The 21684-nt window shown below is 39.9% G+C and overlaps 1 protein-coding gene across 1 annotated transcript; it reads left to right on the top strand.

The window, feature by feature from the left end:
- The first annotated feature begins 11895 nt into the window (after positions 1 to 11895).
- Positions 11896 to 12840, top strand: LOC129687489 (olfactory receptor 5-like). Its single transcript, XM_055621914.1, has one exon. The coding sequence runs from the start codon at positions 11896 to 11898 to the stop codon at positions 12838 to 12840; it is 945 nt and encodes a 314-aa protein (XP_055477889.1).
- Positions 12841 to 21684: the final 8844 nt, after the last annotated feature.

Genomic DNA, 21684 nt, shown 5'->3' with positions numbered 1-21684 from the left:
AGGCCCACAGATATACACATGAAATAAAAATAATAAATATATATAAATATATTTATATATTTAAAAATATATAAAAACCCCACAAAACTGGGAGTTGTAGTAAGCTCTTCCTCCTTAAGCTCCTTTTTGTCAGGTATTAGACAGGGCAACAAGAAAGGTAGCTAATATATGCATGGGATGAGGATATCCCATCTGAAGTTAAAAAATACTCAAACACAAATATATTTATAGTTTTATTTGCCAATAAAAAAGATAGAATCACGTTTTGGAGATTAAAATGAGCTACAGTTTTGTATTTGACATGAAGACACACCACATTAAGAGGCAAGGTGTAGTGGTACTTGTCTTAAATCCCAGCACACAGCAGGCTGGGGCAGGCAGAGCTCAGTAGTTTGAGGCTAGCCTGGTCTACATATGAAGTTGCAGGTCAGTTAGGGCTATAGTGAGACCCAGTCTAAAAAGAAAATCACAAAGAATGTTAGGATTAGAAGTGCTATCACAATACAGGTGGCTTTACGGCTTGTCTTTGACATGGGATCACTGAGCTAGCTGGAGGACATGTGGGTTTCCAGAATCACCCTCAGCACATGGTGATTCTTCTAGGTGACCATTTCCCTTTTATTTGTTGATAGAATTTCTTTTAAGGAGATAATTACTGTGGGAGGCAGAGACAGGCAGATCTCTGTTCAAGGCCAGCTTGGTCTACAAAATGATTTGCAGGACAGCAAGGGCTGTTACACAGAGAATCCTTGTCTTGAATAGCAAACGAAAAAAAAATGTCTGTGTTAAGTATGTTTGTGCAAACACACGTGTGTGTGTGTGTGTGTGTGTTTGTGTGTGTGTGTGTGTACATATAGTGCACTTGTGGGATCAGATGATGACTTGAGGGAGTCAGTTCTCCCCTTCTATCATGTAGATCCTTGGGTTTCAAACTGAGGTCATCAGGCTTGGCAGCAAGCACCTTTCTCCACTGAGCCATCTCATTTCCCCACAAATTTCTTTATAAATTAGTATCTATTAGTGAAGAAAATATAACAGGCTTTATAATGACCTGTGTGTATACACAAAAACACACATGTACATACATAAAAATAAAGTTATATTCACACCCCATTATCCTCTTTTGTACCCTGTCATTGGTACTTCCCTTTCTACTTCCCAAATAGTTTCCTTCCTACTTCAACATCTTATAAAAAAATGTTACAAATTACAGAAAACATGTGATATTTGTCTTACTGATTTTCACTTATTTTTCTTAACACAATGATCTTCAATTATATCCACTTCCTGAAAGACATAGTTTTTTTTTCTTTAATTTTCATTTTTATGTATATTGGTGTTTTGCCTGCATGTCTGTCTGTGTGAGGGTGTCAGATCGTGGAATTACCGACAGTTGTGAGCTGCCATGTGGGTCTTGGGAATTGAAGCTGGGTCCTGTGTGAGAGCAGTCATTGTTCTTAACTGCTGAGTCATCTCTCCAACCCCTGTAATTTTGTTTTTTTAAAAAATATTTATTTTTTATTATTTTTAATTTTATGTAGTTGTGTCTGCATGTGGGTATGTGCTAGTGAGTGTCAAAAGCATCAAGGTCAGATGCATTTAATCCCCTGGAGCTGGAGTTAGAGACAGTTTGTAAGATGCCTGACGTGGGTACTGGGAACTGAACTCAGGATCGCCAGAAGAGCTACAACGGTCATCTTGTTAAACTTCTTCCTAAATATTCATGTTTACTTTGGTAAATCTGTCAAAGAGCTATGGCTTGGGGGGCTTTTTATTGTAGTGGTTAGTGGTTAATGAGGATTCTCATTCTTGTTCGAAATGCTGAGTGCTAGCCTGCGGGGCCTGGAGGACAGGGAGGAGTTCTGTGAAATGCTGTCCTGTAGCTATGACCTACCTGTTGCATACATGAACTCACAGCAACTGTGGTTACCCACAGACGGTCAAGACAGTTAAACAGCCCAGCATGAGGAGGGAGGGGCTCGTGAATCTCCACCCGTACTTGATGGCCACTGGGGGAGGAAGAACCCTTTCTTTAGTGTGGCCTCTGGAAGGTTGTCCATGCTCATGAGCATATGGGCAGCACAAATTAGCTGGATTATAAATAAATATCATAGGAGAACATGAGGTTGGAATAGAGATGTTACTGTGATCCCATGGGGAGTTGGAGGTGGAAAATGAAGGGTGGATGTGATTAAGACACACTGTATACTTGTATGGACATCTCAAAGAATAAATAAAAATTGAAATATCAAATCCCATCTGTGCTGAATGTATACAGACTTTTTTTCTTATATTTTGTAAACAATACACCACAAGCAATACTATGTAGCCTTTACATTATACTGGATAAACAAGTGACTAGGAGAGTATACATAGGCTATCTACTAACACTGACCCAACTGGTGGTAGATTTTTAACAGATTGTGGAACCTCTAGGAGTCAGAACCTTGCTGCAGAAAATGGGTTACTGGGGGCAGGCCTTGAGGTTTGAAGGTCCAAGCCCACTTCCTGTCCCCTCTTTCCTGACTGCACATGCAGTGTGATAGGCCACCTCTTGCTCCTGATGCCTTGCCTTCATCATCTTGATGGACAATGTCTCTTCCTAAGCTGTTGTTTGATTTGTCAGTTATTGACTCAGAGCAACAACAAAATTAGCTACCCCTTGAGAGCTTTGCTCCCTCACATCTTGTGGGTAACCCTTCCCAATCTTCTTTGAGTAAGTATGTCTCAGACTTTCACAGCATCATATCCACTTCCCATCACTCAAAAAACTACAACATTTCGTTACATTTTTAGAGTAAAGTCTTGCTACATAGCCCCATGCTGGCCTCAAACTCACAGTCCTCCTACCTTACTCTCCCAAATACTGGGATTACTGGCATGTACCATTACATGAGGCCACAATTGTAAATTTCAGTTGCTCTGAATGATGATTTGGCTTGTGTCTGACATCTTAATAAAGTCATTTAGGTTGACATTGTATAATCTGTTTTATCCTTATCACCCATTACCATGCCTAGTATTTACTAGTCACCTAATAAGTATTTGCTAAGAGGATGAATGAAGAATGAGTGTCTGTTGATGTGATAAAAAACAAAACAAAAGAACCAAAAGCAACCTAAGAAAGAAAATGGTTTATGTGGCAGGTCACAGTATCACGGAGGGAAGCCAGGGCAGGAACTCAAGGCAGGAACCTAGAGGCAGAACTTTTTACTGGCTCCTGCTCCTATCTTTCTTACATAGCTCAGTCACACCTGCTTATTGATGATGCCATCCACAGTGGGCTGGACCACCAACAATCATCAGTCAAGCAAATTTTACACAGTCATCTTGATATAGAGAATTCCTTAACATACTCCCTCTTCCCAGGTGTCTCTAAGTTGTGTCAATTGACATTAATATTTATCAATATGTTGACCATTCACTTCTACTGACCAGAACCTTTTTTTGTAGTTTTGAGGTTTTCTTTCAGATTGACAAGAAGGAAGTCAGAGTTGGTGCTGTAAGAGAGTTAGGGGTTGAAGACTCCTGGAATTTTATTTTATTTTCACAATAAACCCATTTATGTTGTTTTGAATCACTGACACTGTCTATATTCTTTAATGCTTTTCATCCTTTAAAGTGGGAACTCTGTACTTGATTATCAGTCATTCCTTATTCTACCTCTTCTCTGATGCTAGCAGCCATAATTCTACTTTATGTGCCTAAAAACTCAATTCCATGTAACCCACACAAGAGGAATCACACAGCATTTGTCTTTTATGACTGCTAATTTTGTTCACTATGACATCAAAGTACAGCCTGTAATAACAAATATCAGAATTTCTTTCCTCTTAACGGTTAAATATAATCAATTACATGAACTTCCCACATTTTCTTCATCCAACTTCTGTCAATAGAGTCAATGTCAAAATGGATGGGTACACAATTGTCTTGTTGGTCCTCTGATTTTAGTTCTTTTGTGACTTAGCACTCTCTTTGATCAATGTTGTATGTTACTCATTGCTTTTACATGAATTTAGATTATAAGTCTATAGGGCTTGACCTAAACTTAGTTGAAGCCCACAGATGAGAAAGCATCTCCCAGTACCTAATGGGGAAAGGAATTATAGTGGCTGTTTTAATCCAAAAAGGCTCAGCTTGAGCTTATAAGACAAACTTCAAATAAATGAACTAACTATAGAGTGAGTGGTTTGAGGGAGACTTGGGCTAAAATCAATATTCTTGTGTTGTATGCTTCTAATCCAAGCACATGGGAGGTGAAGGCAGGAGGATCGGGAGTTCAAGATCATTCAAGATCATTCTCAGCTACATGTAAATTTTAAAGCCAACTGGGATACAGGAGACCTTGTCTCAAGATGACAAAATATCCTGCTTACATTAATATTAGCTTGTGAAAATATTTCTGTCTTTTGTATTAAAAATATTTAAAATCTTTCTGTTTTGCTGGTTATCTTAGCCATTGTTTTATTGCTGTGAAGAAAGACTATGTCCACAGCAACTCTTATAAAAAAAGACACCTAGTTGAAGCCTTGCTTATAATTTCAAAGGTTTAGTCAACTATCATCATGTCACCAACATGGTGATGGTGCATGGAATTGTGGAGCTCACTCCACAACTTGCAGACAGTTTGACAGGTGAGAGTGTATCTTGTGCATTTCAGGTGGTTTAAGCATCATCTAGAAGAGCAGCTCGTCAGAGAGTGTCTCTAGGCAGCTTTTACTGCTTACATGTGCTCAGGCAGGTAGAAGCCTAGTGTACTTGGTCAGTTTTGAGAACTTCCTTAAGCTTTGTTTACTTCCTGAGCATAAGGAATGTAGTCATTAGTTTTTCAGGCTGGACTTTGAGTGATGTCATTACATTGGTTTGTCACTGGTGTCCTATCTGGGGTGAATTGACATTTGTTCATGTCTCCCTGGGAAAAGTTAATGCGATTTGTCTTCCTCTCTGCCACCCCCAGTCTCTGGTCCCATTTTCATATTAACCTTTACCAGGTACCTTAGGAACTTGGACAATGTCAGGCTTATTTTCATGTTCCTGGTGCACACAGCACCTTCTATCATACAGAAGGGAATGACATTTATCAACACGGTGCCCACTCCAGGCTGGGCATGCCTTTGCCCTCTTCCTCAAGCCTAATAGCAGTTTAGAAAAAAATCTCTTCCATCTGGTGTTTAATCCCACAGAGACTTGAAGGCAGTCTCAGAGATCCTCGGCCACGGCTTAAGCTTGCCTCGCTGGATGCCTCCTGCCTGTTAGTACAGAGCAGTTTGGCATTGTCCAGACAAGAAGCTCACGTAGTGGGTGAAGGGATGAGGAGGGTCTAGGACTCTTGGTTTAGAATCAAGGACAGTGCTGAAGGCACACAAGACCTCTCAGAAATGCCCTGGCCCACTGAGTGCTGAATCCTTTGGGTTCATCACTGAGAAATCCACTTCCAAGTGGACACTTGTGTCATCCCATCACTGAGCAGAGACCCCAGTAGAGGAACACTACTCAGACTTCTCAGGTAAACAAACGTTCTGGAGAAGGAAAGATGAGGATGAGAAAAGTGGTACTTCAGCATCATGTACTCTGTTTCAGGTGTGTTGTTGAATCTTCTTGTTTCATCCCCATGAATTCTCCTCTCAGCCCTTTGATGTAGTTATCCACATAGCCCTTATTTTACAGATGAAAAAACTGAACACTAGCAAGCCCATTTTTTTTTAAATGCTGGCTTTCATACAAGTAACTAGTTTAGGATCTTGAATTGAGTTCTGGTTCACACAATTCTGAGCCACACATTTTTTCTACCATAACAAGATTTCTCTCAAGGATGAGTGAAATAGAACATGTGGATTGAGAGATAAAAATTGGGCTTGCATTTTCAACTGGTTGAGGGACTCTGGTCAAAATGTGATCACATCTTTTTGTCCTGGTTGCTCAGTTTTTTTTTTAGTTTGCCTATAAATTTACTGAGTTTTTACTGTTCTTGCCTTTCTATTTATTTATTTATTGATTGATTAATTTTGGGTGCATATATGTGGTACATATGCCACAGCATATGTGTAAAAGTCGGAGGACAACTTGTGAGAAGTCAGTTCTCTCCTTATATCATGCGGGTTCCAAGGATCAAACTGATGTTGTCAAAGTTTCATGGAAGGTGCCTTTACCTGCTGAGCTTATTTTTTTGTGGCTGGCTTCTGTACAGCCCCAGAATCCAGTTCTGAGGCCAGGACAACAAGAGATTTGCAGTACCAACATGTGCAGAGTAAAGCAGTGGACATTAGCTTCAGATCCAGGTAGATCCTGGCTTTGTTGCTGGATTTCCTGCTCACTGTCTGAGTGTCCTCAATCAAGATTTATTCTCCTTCTGGGCTTGATTTTTTTCTGCAAAGTGCATGCGGTAACACACCACTTACAAAATGCTTTGCAACCTGGGTTTGTAAACCATGTACATTCCACAAATACGATGTTTATATTTGGATGCATATGGCTTAATCATAGTTGGTAATATTTATTGTTTACCATTTTTCAGAATTTTGGCACATGTACCTCTAATTAGAACAACTCTGTAACCCATAATTTGTTTTGGAGAAGATGGAGGCTCTTGGAGGGCATGTAAGTTCTTCTGCAATCACTGCTATTGCTATCTAATAGATTATCCAATCTCTAATAATGCTGAAGCCCAGATCTACTTGGAGGTATACATCTTCATTGGAGGTAATCACATCTGTTTTCCAAAGTTATTGTTAGATGGGATAGATTAATTTATCCAACAATGTTTAGCCAACAATGAAGAAGGAAGCAGGAAGTTCTTGTCTGGGGACAAGTCTTGCTTTTTTCTGTATTTCCACTGTGAATTCTTGGGCATCTCACAGTGTTAATGCTGGAGGCATGCTCATAGGATGAAACCACTCTAGAGTATTCAGATTATGCACTACACAATTGAAAAGTGGTTCTAAAACTAGGGTGTGATACTATTATCAATGAGATAGTATTATGGTATTATCATAATAGTGACCAGAAAAAATGCCTATGACAATGACCCATCAAAAATAAAATAAAACTAGATATAACCATTCAGTGCAGCTGTGAACAAGAACAATTTCTCTAGAAAATTACCATATCTAATTCACTTACAGATGCTGTTAAATGTTACCATTATTTTCAAATTAATAGGCAAACAAACTCAGAGTCAAGGAGATGAGAATTATGCTGTACTGTGATGTGTCTAGGAAAATGACTGACATTCATTGTAGTATTAGTGGTCACTTGAAAATGACTTGGTATCTATGAATGGTCCTTGGTTGGATATCAGTATCAGAAAAGACCCCTGTGCCCAGATATTTTGCTTCTGTTGCTTTTCTTATGGAGCTCCTGTCCTCTCCAGGTCTTACTATCTCCCCCTTCTTTCATATGATTCCCTGCACTCTGCCCAAAGTTTGGCTATGAGTCTCAGCATCTGCTTTGATACACTGCTGGGTTGAGTCTTTCAGAGGCCCTCTGTGGTAGGCTTCTGTCCTGTTTCTTGTTTTCTCCTTCTTCCAGTGTCCATCCCATTTGTCTTTTTGAGTGAGGACTGATCATCCTACCTAGGGTCCTCCTTCTTTCTTAGCTTCTTTAGGTGTACAGATTTTAGTATGTTTATTCTACATTATATGTCTAATATCCACTTATAAGTGAGTATATACCGTGTGCATCTTTCTGCTTCTGGGATGCCTCACTCAGGATGATCTTTTCTAGATCCTACCATTAGCCTTCAAATTTCATGATTTTCTTGTTTTTAATTGCTGAGTAATATTCCATTGTGTGACTGTACCACAATTTCTGTATCCATTCCTCTGTTGAGGGACATCTGGGTTGTTTCCAGGTTCTGGTTATTACAAATAAAGTTGCTACAAACATGATTGAGCAAATGTCCTTGTTGTGTACTTGAGCATATTTTGGATATATGCTTAGGAGTGGTATAGCTGGATCCTGAGGAAGCGCTATTCCTAAATGTCTAAGAAAGTGCTAGATTAATTTCCAAAGTTGTTGTACAAGTTTACATTCCCACCAGCAATGGAGGAGGGTTCCTCTTTCTCCACATCCTTTCCAGCATGTATTGTCACTTGAGATTTTGATCTTAGCCATTCTGAAGGTGTAAGATGAAATCTCAGGGTCATTTTGATTTGCATCTCCCTGAAGACTAAGGATGTTGAGCATTTCTTTAAGTGTTTCTCTGCCATTCTATATTCCTCTACAGAGAATTCTCTGTTTAGTTCTGAACCCCATTTTTTTAAATTGGATTACTTGATTTGTTGCTTTTTAACTTCTTTAGTTCTTTATATATACTGGATATTAGCTCTCTGTCAGATATAGGGTTGGTGAAGATCCTTTCACAATCTGTAGGCTGTTATTTTGTTCTGATGACAGTGTCCTTTACTTTACAGAAGCTTTCAGTTTCATGAGAACCCATTTATTGATAAGTTGATCTTAGTGCTATTCGTGTTCTGTAACCTATAACCTCTGCTCAGATGTAGCCCATGGCAGCTCAGTATCCAAGTGGGCACCCTAGTAAGGGGAACAGGGACTGTCTCTGACATGAATTCAGTGACTAGCTCTTTGACAACTCCTCTACCTGGAGTGGGGAGCATTCTTGCCAGGCCACAGAGTAGGACAATGCAACCAGTCCTGATGAGACCTGATAAGCTAGGGTCAGATGGAAGGGGAGGAGGACCTCCCTTATATGTGGACTTAGAGAGGGGCATGGAAGAAGATGAGGGAGGGAGGGTAGGATTGGGAGGGAATGAGAGAGGGCACTACAGCTGGAATACAAAGTTAATAAACTGTAATTAATATAAACATAAAAATTTAATTAAAAAAGAAAATGGCTTGGTAAAATAATATAAAAACCAATAATAACTTATTTCTATAAAACTTTACTTTTCATGTTCTTGTACCAACTCCACCAGAGCTCATGGAAGCCAGTATCATTAAAAAAACATTACAGAGGAAAAATTGAAGCTTGAATAAATCCAGCACTTTGAGGATTGTAATAGGTAAACAAAGAAGATTTTCTTTTTTGGCTAAAGAGCAGTTTCCAACAGCATTACTTTGTGTCTCTTCTAACTTAGTAACCATCAGAGCCAGGTGTGGTGGCTTATATTTGTACTCCCAGCACTAGAGAATCTCACTGTGAGCTAAAGGTCATTCTGGTTCACACTATGACTTTCAGGACAGACTGGACCACAAGTGAGACACTGTCTAAATTAAACTCCAAATGAACAACCACTGCAAACTGAGCCCAAGTCCCAATGATTTTGAATTCACTTATTGTGAGGCCTGTGGTGGGAGAGACTGATGCTTAGAAAGCCAACCTTCTGATCACCATGCATAATGTGGACATGCACACTGTATGAGGGTCCTTAATTGAGTGTGGAAGACAGAGTTCCAAGTTAGACTGATATAAATCAATGCACTATTGCTCTTAGGAAGCCTACAAACTAGCTAGAGAGAAAATGACCAATTGAAAAAAAACCCACAGCAGTAGTTTAATTTTTCCCCTAGATTTGTTAATTTTATTTTATACACATATATGTTTTTGCCTGTATGTGTCCATCTGACCCAAGTGCATGCCTCGTACCAGTGCAGTTCAGAAAAAAGCATTAGGTAGCTTAGAACTGGAGTTGTGGATGGTTGTGAGCCACTACATTGGTGCCAGGAACCAACCCAGGCATCTAGTGTTTTTAACCACTGAGCCATTCCTCCAGATCTTCCCAGTAATTTAAACTATTAGGCATCACTTTACAAGGAAGAAGTAAGGCATGGAATTAGAAATAATGACACAGGATTTGATGTGGGACTCTTTTTAATTTATTATTATTTTTTATTTTTATTAATTACAGTTTATTCACTTTGTATCCCCCCTGTACCTCTCTTCTTCTTCCCCTCCCAATCCCACCTTCCCTCTTCTCCACCCGTGTTCCTCTCCCAGTCCACTGAAAAAAAAAGGTCCTCCTCCCCTTCCCTCTGATTCTAGTCTATCAGGTATCATCAGGAGTGGCTGCATTGTCTTATTCTGTGTCCTGGTAAGGCTGTTCCTCCCTTGGGGGGAGGTGATCAAAGAGCAGGCCAATCAGTTCATGTCAGAGACAGTTCCTGTCCCCATTACTATGGAGGCCACTTGGATACTGAACTGCCACAGGCTACCTCTGTGCAGGGGTTCCAGGACATCTCCATGAGTGGTCCTTGGCTGGAGTATCAGTTTCAGAAAAGACCCCTATGCCCAGACTTTTGGGATCTGTTGTTGTCCTTGTGGAGCTCCTGTCCTCTCCAAGTCTTACTATCTCTCACTTCTTTCTTAATAGTCCCTGTACTCGAAACTGCCATGGGCTACATCTGTGCAGGGGTTCTAGGTTATCTCCATGCATGGTACTTGGTTGGAGTATGAGTCTCTGGAAAGACCTCTGTGTTCAAATTTTCTGGTTCTGTGGCTCTCCTTGTGGAGTTCCTGTCCTCTCCAGATCTTACTATTTCCCACTTCTTACTTAAGATTCCATACACTTTGCCCAACAGTTGGCCATAAGTCTCAGTGTCTGCTTTGATAGTCTGCAGGGCAGAGCGTTTCAGAGGCCCTCTGTGGCAGGTTCCTAGCTTGTTTCCTGTTTTCTTCTTCTGATGTCCTTCCTCTTTGCCATTCGGGATGGGGATTGAGCATTTTAGTCAGGATCCTCTCTCTTGATTAGTTTCCAAGTGGGTTACATAGTAATGGGAAGAGGTACTGCCTCTGACATAATCTGATTGGCCTGCTCTTTGATCACCTCCCCCTGAGGGGGGGGGAGCAGCCTTACCAGGCCACAGAAGATGAAAATGCAGCCACTCCTGATATGATCTGATAGACTAAGATCAGAAGGAGAGTAGGACCTCCCTTATTAGTGGACTTGGGGAGGGGCATGCATGAAGAAGGGTGAGGGAGGGTGGGACTGGGAAGGGAGGAGGGAGGGGCTTATGAGGGAATACAAAGTGAATAAAGTGTAATTAATAAAAAAATACAATCAAAAAAAAAGATTCCCTGTACTCTGCCCAAAGTTTGGCTATGAGTCTCAACATCTGCCTAAATACCCTGCAGGGTAGAGCCTTTCAGAGGCCCTCTGTGGTATCTTGAGAGAGGCCTATCTGGGGTTAACACTTTAAAATGAAAAGCAAGAATGTGGAGAAGTGTGTTTCAGGTAGAAGGGCTAGCAGGAGCTCAGAGAATTTGAGGACATGGAGGGGAAAACATGGGGTCCCAGAGGATGCTGCACCTGAATCAGTTGTGATCAGAGCACTTGGGGCTTAAGGTAAATAGGGTGTGGTTCACATGCTGGTAATTCTAGCACTCATGAGATAAAGGTAGGATAATCAGGGGTTCAAGACTATCATTTATATAATAGATTCAAGGCCAGGCTGTGCTACCTGACACACAGTCTCAAAAAAAGTGGTGTGTGTGTATATGTGTGTGTTATAGAGGAAATGTATTAAAAGAATTGTAAGGATATATGGGTATTTTAAGGAGAGAGGAGTAACCTTTTGTCAGGCATGGTTTGGAAAGACACTACTGATGATACAAAAATACTTTTATGGGTCAAATATAGATGTGGAACAATTGAATCAAAAGTGGTATCAGGGCTGGTGAAATGGCTCAGTGGGCAATGGTACTCGTAGCCAAGACTGATGAACAGAGTTTGATCCCTGGAACCTACATGGTGGAAGGAGAGAACTGTTTTAGGTCCCCCACACTTGCACCCCAGATGCTCTGCAAAATATATAAATATAGTAAAAAAATGTTTTAAAGAAGTGATTCATGGAGTTGTGATAATGGCTTTGTTCTAAGGTGGTAGGATAGGAGAGAGATTTGGACAATAATATTTTGTAGATGTATTTTGTTTTTAGATGGAAAAGCCACTTGAGTTGGGCAACATGACTAGAGTCCAGGAGTTTGTCCTACTGGGCTTGTCCACAAAGCTGGTCATAAGGGATGCCCTGTTTGCAGTCTTCCTGACTCTCTACCTGCTGACACTCCTGGAGAACACACTCATCATCTATCTCATCTGCAGTCACAGCGAGCTCCACAAGCCCATGTACTTCTTCCTGGGCAACCTCAGCTGCCTGGAGATGTGCTATGTGTCAGTCACCATGCCCACCCTACTCTTGGGGCTGTGGACAGGACCCTGCCATGTTCCATTCACAGGTTGCATGACCCAGCTCTTCTTCTTCATCTCTCTCATCTGCACAGAGTGCACCCTCTTGGCCTCCATGGCTTATGACCGCTATGTGGCCATCTGCCGCCCACTGCACTACCCACTGCTCATGAGGCCACAGGTCTGCCTGGGCTTAGCCTTGTCTTCATGGCTTGGTGGGCTGCTGGTCTCAGTTATCAAAACAGCATGCATCGCAAGCCTGTCCTATTGTGGTCCCAGTGTACTCAACCACTTCTTCTGTGATGTCTCTCCTCTTCTTAACCTGTCCTGTACCCATGTGGCCCTCACGGAGCTGGTAGACTTCATATCTGCCATTGTCATCCTCTGGGGTTCACTCCTTGTGGCCATTGCTTCCTATGTGGCCATTGGTAGAACAGTTCTGGGGATGCCATCAGCTGCTGCCCGCCACAAAGCCTTCTCCACCTGCGCCTCCCACTTGGTGGTGGTGGGCATCTTCTACTCAGCCACTATCTTCATCTATGCCCGTCCCAGCCGCATAGAGGCCATGGACCTCAATAAAGTGCTGTCTGTCATCTACACCGTGGTCACCCCCATGTGCAACCCAATAATCTACTGTCTGAGGAATAGAGAGGTGCAATTAGCTTTTCGTAGAACCATGCACTGGTCCTCAGTTTGACCAGATGCTTAAGAGGTGAGATTCAATTTACTTACATCCTATTTTTTGTGTTAAGATCTAATCCATACACCATTACTTCACCTTTAAAACACGTCTAATTCAGTATTTGAGTATTTTCACAAAATTATACAACCATCATCACCATGTAATTTCATCACTCTCAGAAAAATACCTGTACAAGTTGGAAGTAATTTTCTGTGGTATTTCTAGTCCTGTTAAAAAAATAATCAATCTACTCTATCTGCATAGATGTCACTGTTTTTGACATTTTGTAGACATGGAGTTATGTAATATCACCTTTTATTGCAGACTCTTGTCACAGTTCATAATGCATTAAGTCCATGAATAATGAAACAAGTATCAGTGATTCATTTGCTTCTTTGACCTCATCGTTACATTGCATGGACAGACATACCTGTTGACATACCAAATGGTTTAAACTTTCTGAGAAATAGCACATTAGCCTGTATAAAATACTTAAAACTGGTTGTAAACTTTGACTCAGTGTCTTCACCTATATGAATATCTCATAAAACAATTAAAACAATAGATAATAGTAAATGAAAAAAGGAGGTTGATTGTAACATTGTGTCAAATTTATGAAACCAGTATGAATGATTATATTCACCAATAAGACAATGACTGAATAAAATAAATAAATAACATGTCACTGTATTCCGTATAGTGAATATAACATTAATTGTTTCTGCTGTTGGGTTATTTTGAATTGATTATGAACACTTTGTCATAACTTTAAAACATTTAATTCTTATTTATTTATTTATTCATTCATTCATTCATTTATTTATTTGTGTGTGTACAAGAGTATATGTACATGCAGGCATGTCCCTGCAGAGGCCAGAAGCAGGCATTGGTTTTTCAGAAGTTGCAGTTACAAATGGTTGTGAGTGACCTAATGTGGGTGCTAGAAATTGAACTTCAGTTTTCTGCAAGATCAGGAAATGCTCTTAATCACTGAGAGAACTTTTCAGCTTCACAATTCATAATTTCTGAGCAGAAGTATGTTTCTTGTTCTTTTGAGGTCATACCAAAGTGTAGCCAACTGTTAACTGAATGGCTGACTTTTTGGGTAACTGACAAACTATCTGGCAAAACGTTTAATACCTTGTTTTTAAAACATACTTTTAATTTACTTAAGATACATATCTTAAATTTATATGTGTTTAAAGTCCCCCTTCTCTCTCTCACACACCTTCTGCATGCAGAAGGTGGGCTCCTATAGGAAGGAGGGCCACAGTGAGAATGAACAGGTGGACAGAAGATGGGAGTAGCGGAGGAGAGCAAACAGAGTGCATATGAAAATGGAGTAATGAAATCATTACTTTATGCTATTTTTAAAAAACTTACTAACAGTAAGAAAACCCCAAAATATATGTTTGGGCAGGTGGTGTTATTCATCATCATTGACTTAGGAGTTGAAACAACACAAATATTCACCAAATCTAAAGACCTCACTGACCTTTGCATAAAATGTTAAATAGAAAATTATGCTACCATTCTATCATGTTGGAGAACATTCAGATGATTTTCACATCTTAACCTAAGGAGAGTTTAGAACAATTAACAAATGCTCATGTATTCCTGTTGACATACCAAATGGTTTAAACTTTCTGAGAAATAGCACATTAGCCTGTATAAAATACTTAAAACTGGTTGTAAACTTTGACTCAGTGTCTTCACCTATATGAATATCTCATAAAACAATTAAAACAATAGATCATAGTAAATGAAAAAAGGAGGTTGATTGTAACATTGTGTCAAATTTATGAAACCAGTATGAATGATTATATTCACCAATAAGACAATGACTGAATAAAATAAATAAATAACATGTCACTGTATTCCGTATAGTGAATATAACATTAAAATATTTAATTGTAGTCCTGCATATTGGTAAAACATACAAGAAGCTTGTAACCTGAAGTTTTATAGTAAAATTATAATTTAAAAATATCGAATATGGATATCATAGGGATTTTGAGAAACGAAAAACAATTTAAGGACAGTGGGAAGTTTTACTTGCAAACTCTAGTAATAATGAAAAATATTAATTAAAGGTGACACAATTTTCAGGGCAAAATTGAAACTATGTGTTACTATGTGTGTATGAATGCTGACTCAGAACACAACTCAAAACATGATTTTTTTTGCAAAGAAAATAATTTAGAATATTGTATGTGCCTGTGATATCTTTGTACTTTTAAAGATCTATCTGTTTGTCTGTCTTTGTATGTGTGTTTGTGTGTGTGCACACAGGTGCTCTCAGAGGCTAGAAGATGGTGTCACAGCATCAGATTCACCTGGAGCTGGAGTTATAGGTGGTTGTGAGCTACCTGACATGGGTGGTGGGAAGTGAACTAAGGTACTATGCAAGAAAAGTCCACGACATTAACTAAGGCTGTGTCATTTCTCTAGCTTCACTTTTGTGCTTTTAATGGAGAACTGTTGGAAAACTTAAATTATAGAGGTCCAATTATATGTAAACTATCACATCTACACAATGATGTGATAAACACACAGATGAAATGCACAGCTATAATCATTCATAAGTAAACCACAAAGTATGATAATTACACATTGTGATATTGAAGAGTTAGGTTACAAAACTATGTCTGAAGCCAGAGAGATGGCTCAGCAGTTAAGAGCACAGGCTGCTCTTGCAGAGCCCCAGGTTCGGTTTCCAACACCTACATGCTGACTCACAACCATCTCCAGTTTCAAGATACCCAACACTTTTTCTGGCCTCTGCAGTCACTTGGCACACATGGAGAGTACATACATGCAGGCATAACATTCACACATATAAATAAAAATAAATAAATGTGAAAAATAAAACCAGCTTCATTCAGTATACTTATGTTTCAGCCTTTGAAAATGCACTTGAAGGGTGGGGATATAACTCAGTTTGTTGAGTGTCTGCCTGGCATGCACAGAGTCTGGGTTTGAACATAAAGAGAGAGAGAGAGAGAGAGAGAGAGAGAGAGAGAGAGAGAGAGAGGGCTATGCACACTTGATTACAGTGCTTGGCAGGTGGAGGCAGAGGATCTTCAAGTACACAGTGAGTTCAGCGGTAGCCTAGACTACACAAGACCTTGTTTCAAAACAAATAACAAAATGCAGTTTGTATATAAGATCATAGAGTCAGTTTTAGAAAGCAGTGCCTTAAAGTGTTAATAATATCTCAGTGTGGAAAAATGTGGAAGGTGTTGTTTTCACATTGCTGTCTGATGTCAACTTTCTGTGCTAAGCATGATTTTTTATAATAAAAATATTTTATCATATTTTATAACACTTAGATAGTGGTGAGAGATTTGTTTAATTTTCTTTGAACTCCTGCCTCATTTTTTCTTGTCTTGTACCAAGCACAGTGTTCTAGTGATATTCCTTCGAAGACAAGTTCATATGTACATCCTACAGAAATTCCCAAGTATCCAGATTCTCACCTTCTGTACCTGACATGTCACTTTCTACTTATTACAAGATTTTATAAATATCTTTTGTAGGTTCAGTGCCCTTCAGTATCTTGGGAGCAACTTGAGAGCAGTGACTAGATTTCACACACCTGTTTGATGCCAGTGTCTGACATAAGTCCTTGGCCTTGTTAGGAGTTGTGAACTTTCTGAGAACTGTTTTCAACCAATGCTGCCTTTGAGTCACCCTCACAAGCCCCAATACAACCTTATGAAAAAGTTTTACTTGAGTTTTTGCTCTAAACCTACAGAGATTAAGATGGCCCTCTAAGGCCCAGTTCTTGGATTTAAGTTGGCGCTTCTGCTTGCAGCTGGCTAGAAGAACAGAACTCTCTTGAAAACACAAATGCAGGAAAATGTGGAGAGCCTAGTTGAGAACTCATTGCCAAGAACTGAAGATAACTTTCTGAAACACTTGGCTTTGAATTCATTGTCCAACCACTTAAGTTGCTGCTATCTTCACTTATGTCCAAGCAAGAAACTGGGATATTCTTAAAGAAGAAAAAGAAAGACCCACTGTGCCTCAAAACAGAGGTAAGAAGGTACAACTACATAATTTCAAGGATGACAAAAAGTTCTTTCTTCTATAGAATGGCTCTAGATGGTAGAAACAGCCTGAATGACACACAGACTTCATTGGAATGAATTGCCATGGCAGCCACTAAAATTCAAGGTCATTTACAAAACCAGAAAAATATGAGAGAATAGATCAACTGGATCACAGACTGGAGACTAAAGGGAAGGAATGAGAAGAGGTGAATATGTTTAAACTATGTAATATAGTAAAAAGAAATTGTCTATATTTATGTTAACATTGCAAAAACCATACACTGGTAAGATATTTTAAAAAAGAAAATAAAATGGGATAACGTCTTCATTCTGGAGATGAATGTATGAGCTTTGTAAATTCAGAACCTATGCAAACTCTGATGGATTGGAACCATCTTAGTGTCATTTCCACACTTTGTTTTTAAGTTGGTAGTATATCTAAAGCTGAGATTCATAAAATCAAATTATTTGGTCAATAATAGTATTAAAAAATGACACAGAATGGAGAGCATCTTTACTTATGTCTGTCATAAGTGAAGACATCATCAAACCTAGCCATATGATGTAAAAGTGAGTTTTAAACGTTTTAAAAACTGTCCTTGGTGTTCATGTATACATGAAATTGTGATGTGTTCATGATGGAAACTGCTTTTTTATTCTTGTAGTAAAAGAACTTATGAAGCATGCTATATCTTGTCATGTCTAAATCACCCAACAGTTGGCACTCAGGTAACAAGTGAAAGATATGATGAGGTCTCTTTATGTAATAGATAATTCAAAAGAAGGGTTATTAGATCTGGGTATGATGGCATATGCCTGTAATACCAGAACTTGGGAAGCAGAGGCAGAGCTCAAAGTTACATTTCACTATACAATGAGTTTGAAGCCAGCCTGGACTACATTAGCTGCTGTTTCATTCCATCACCCATGCTTTAAAACATCTTCGACTCATCCCAAATCGTACAGTATCTTTCAAAATACAGTCATCAGTCTTGAGAAATCAATTAGGGTCACAGGGCATCTTATTTTATCAGAGAGGCAAGGTCATATAAAAAAAGCCTTCAGGAGAAGCTATATCATCTGCAGTACGCATATAAGGGAAAGGATGAAAAATAAATGACAAAGGGATAAGTAGACCCAGAGAAGGAAATCCATCTAACTGAGGAGGAAAAGTGCAGTGGAAGTGAAACAGGAACCAGTTTCAGAACCACGGACAGCTCCGGAGGCGCGGAAAAGGCTTGCAGGGAACAGTCTCGAGGACCTGCCATGGTTTCAGAACCAGAGACAGCTCCTGCTTCAAGAGGGCAGCTCAGCTGTGACATGGGTTAGGTGTTAGGGAATCCATCCTGACTGGTGCAAAGGCTGGTGGCCTGAAAGCATTTTTTAGCACACTTTCTTTGATTTTTTTACGAGGCTTATATGGAAGAAGTGTTGTGAGTTTGTATTTATAAACATTATTTTAAAATTAAGAACGATTTTGTTTCGCGTGAACGTGTGTGTGTGTGTGTGTGTGTGTGTGTGTGTGTGTGTGTGTGTATGTGTGTATGGAGGGCAGAGAATAACTTGTGAGTAGGTTCTCTTTTCCACCATGTGGGTGCTAGAGATCAAACTTGGATCATAAGGCTGGGTGGCAAGAGTCTTTACTCACTGAACCGTCTTGTTGGCTTAATGGTATTTTTCAACATTTATTTATTAATTGTTGTTACAATTACAATTAACAGTAATGTGTTTGTATGTATAATAGGGAGGGATGCAGCACACACATGTCATAGCATGCATGTGGATGTTAAAAGACAACTTTCAGGAGTCAGTTCCTTCCTTGCACGGAGTATTCCAGGAACACCCCTACTCAGGATGTCAGGCTTTGCGCATGAAGCTCTTTTGCCCATGGAGCCATCCTTCCAGCCTCTAAAGGATATGCCTTTGAGACATTTTTGCAGTTTTATTTCATGTAAATGATTAATACCAGTTGCATGCTTATGCATGTTTTTTCCCCCCTCAGGATTACATTTCTGAGATTAGACATGGAGGATGCTGGACTCACTTATTGACAAAGCAGCACCCCATTCTATACACAGGGCTCATGTACATATCAGTTCTACTACTGGGCATTTGCAATGTTCAGACAGTGTTTTCTTGGCACAGAAGGAGGGCTCCTATTTGTGTGGCTTTTCACCCAGCAACCACACTGTAAAAACTGTTAGAGGATGGTCACTTCCCTTCCCCAGAGTCAGTACCGATCTGGGTTCCCACGGCAGTGTGTGGAGGCCCATAAGTGGCACATAATGTGTGCAGATGTTCATATGCACAGAGTCTCTGTGGCTGTAAACACCGACACCTCATTTCAACCTCAGTTTAAGATGGAAACTGTTTCCTAATAAGATGTTAGGAAACTTATTTTCCAATAAGATGAGAAAACTTTCTAGTTTTAAGTTATTAATTATTTTGGTCAAAATATGCCTCTAGGACAGTGGTTCCCAACCTGTGTGTCAAGACCCCACTGGGGCCACACAGCACATACCCTGCATACCACATATTTACATCACAGTTCAGAACAGTAGCAAGTCACAGTGATGAAGTAGGGATGAAAATATTTTATGGTTGGGTCACCACAACAGGAGGAACTGTATTAAAGGGCCACAGCATTAGGAAGGCTGAGAACCACTGCTCTAGGAGTGGAAAAGAATTACTTCCCACACCAAACAACCAATGTCTTCATATATTCTATAGAGACACCCTCATCAGTAACATGTCCTGGTGACATTTTCCCAGCTTGTACTCTTTTTTTTTTTTTTTTGATCAGAATTTCTTTGGATAATGCAAAATTTTAAACTTTACAAGGCAGATGTTTTATTTCCTTTTAATGTTTCCCCCTTTTACTGTAAGCGGATTCTTTATCCCGATTGAGATTTCCCTTCCCTCTATTTCTCCCAGTTTTCCCCCACCTCCTCTCTCATTCAGATCCACTTCCTTTCTGTCTCTCATTAGAAAAGAACAGGCTTCTAAGAGATAATATTAAACTCTAACCAAATAAAATATAATAAGATAAAACAAAAGCTGTCACATTGAAGTTGGGCAGGACAATCCAACAGAAGGAAAAGAGCCCAAGAAAAGGCACAAGAATCTGAGACACACTTATTCACACACACAGAGGATGTGGTGCAAATAAGTTTCCCGTAAAAACTGGAAACCATCCTATACACACAGAGGACGTGGTGCTCTGTGTGTATAGGATGGTTTCCAGTCTGTGAGTTCATGAGATCGTTGATGAGACATTAAATGCTTTTTCTTTTTTTTAAATTTTTTATTAATTACACTTTATTCATTTTGTATCCCCCCATAAGCCCCTCCCTCCTTCCCTCCCGATCCCACCCTCCCTCCCCTTTCTGCATGCATGCCACTCCCCAAGTCCACTGATAGGGGAGGTTCTCCTCTTCTTTCTGATCTTAGTCTATCAGTTCTCATCAAAAGTGGCTGCATTGTCCTCTACTGTGGCCTGGTAAGGCTGCTCCCCCCTCAGGGGGAAGTGATCAATGAGCAGGCCAATCAGATTATGTCAGAGGCAGTGTTGTTTTGTGTACATCAAAGGCCATAAGACATGCTTATGCCCTGTTTTCTAAAATTATAGGGATTTTTGTTTTGTATAAACATTAAATTTTGACAATTTCATGCATGTATACAATACTGTGAACAAGTTCATTCCCAGTTGCCCTCTCTTATCCCCATCCCATTCCTGAATACCCATTTCTTTTCCTACTCTTATGTCATCCTTTTGTGCAGTTCTCTCGCGGGTAGGCAGCCAGAGATGCATCAGGTGCAGGGTTGCATTGTCCTGCTGCAGACAGCATTTCATAAGGACTCTTCCCTGTCCTCCGGCCCTGATAATCTTGTCCTCATTTCTTTAGTGACATTACGAGTGACTTCTCTGGCCAGGGAAGCTTCTCCTTTTGTTGTTGTTGGTAGTTAATATCACTTAACTACTCTTACTTCTTCAAATGCTGAGGAAAATAAAATCCACACTACATTTATATTTTTATTTGATAAATGATTGAGCTCTTTGTGTGTGTGTGTGTGTGTGTGTGTGTGCATCAGTGTGCTCATGTGTGTATGCATGGTAGAGTTAATATTGGGTGACTTCCTAAATCTCTCTCCACTGTAGTTTTAGAGACAGGGACTTTCACTGGCCTGTGGGATACCAGTTTGGCTAAGATAACTGGCCAGAGAACTCCAGAGATCTATCTAGTTCCTTCCCAATGCCAGTGCTAGCTAGCGTTGTGCTCTGAGAACCCAAGCTCAGGTCCTTAAACACATGTGCATGGGAAACATACGTGCAGGCACACACACATCATGCACATGTACACATATGCACATATGCACACACAGAGAGATATAAACACCCACCCACCCCTGTGGCTAGTTCTGAAAGGATTTCCTTTACCCAAGCTTTGTGAGTCTTGGTTATTGTGTTGTTCTAATAAAGGTGAGGGGCTGGAGAGATGACATACTGATTAACAGACGTTGTTGCTTTTGCAGAGGACCCAGATTCTATTTTCAGCACCTACACAGCAACTCACAATCATCCCAAGCTCCAGTTCTAGGTGATCCAATGCCTTGTACTGACCTCTGTGGGCACCAGGTGTGTACATGATACACATATACATATGTGCAGGCCAAACACTCACACACATAAAATAAACACATCTTAATGCTTCTCCTGACCTGTTCTCCACCAAGAGATGGCATTATACTTTAAATACACACACACACACACACACACACACACACACACACACACACACACACA

The sequence above is a fragment of the Psammomys obesus genome, unplaced genomic scaffold (assembly GCF_907164565.1).
Source record: "Psammomys obesus unplaced genomic scaffold, mPsaObe1.curated_primary_1811, whole genome shotgun sequence".
Lineage (NCBI taxonomy): Eukaryota > Metazoa > Chordata > Mammalia > Rodentia > Muridae > Psammomys > Psammomys obesus.
This window is presented reverse-complemented; position numbering and strand designations above follow the sequence as displayed.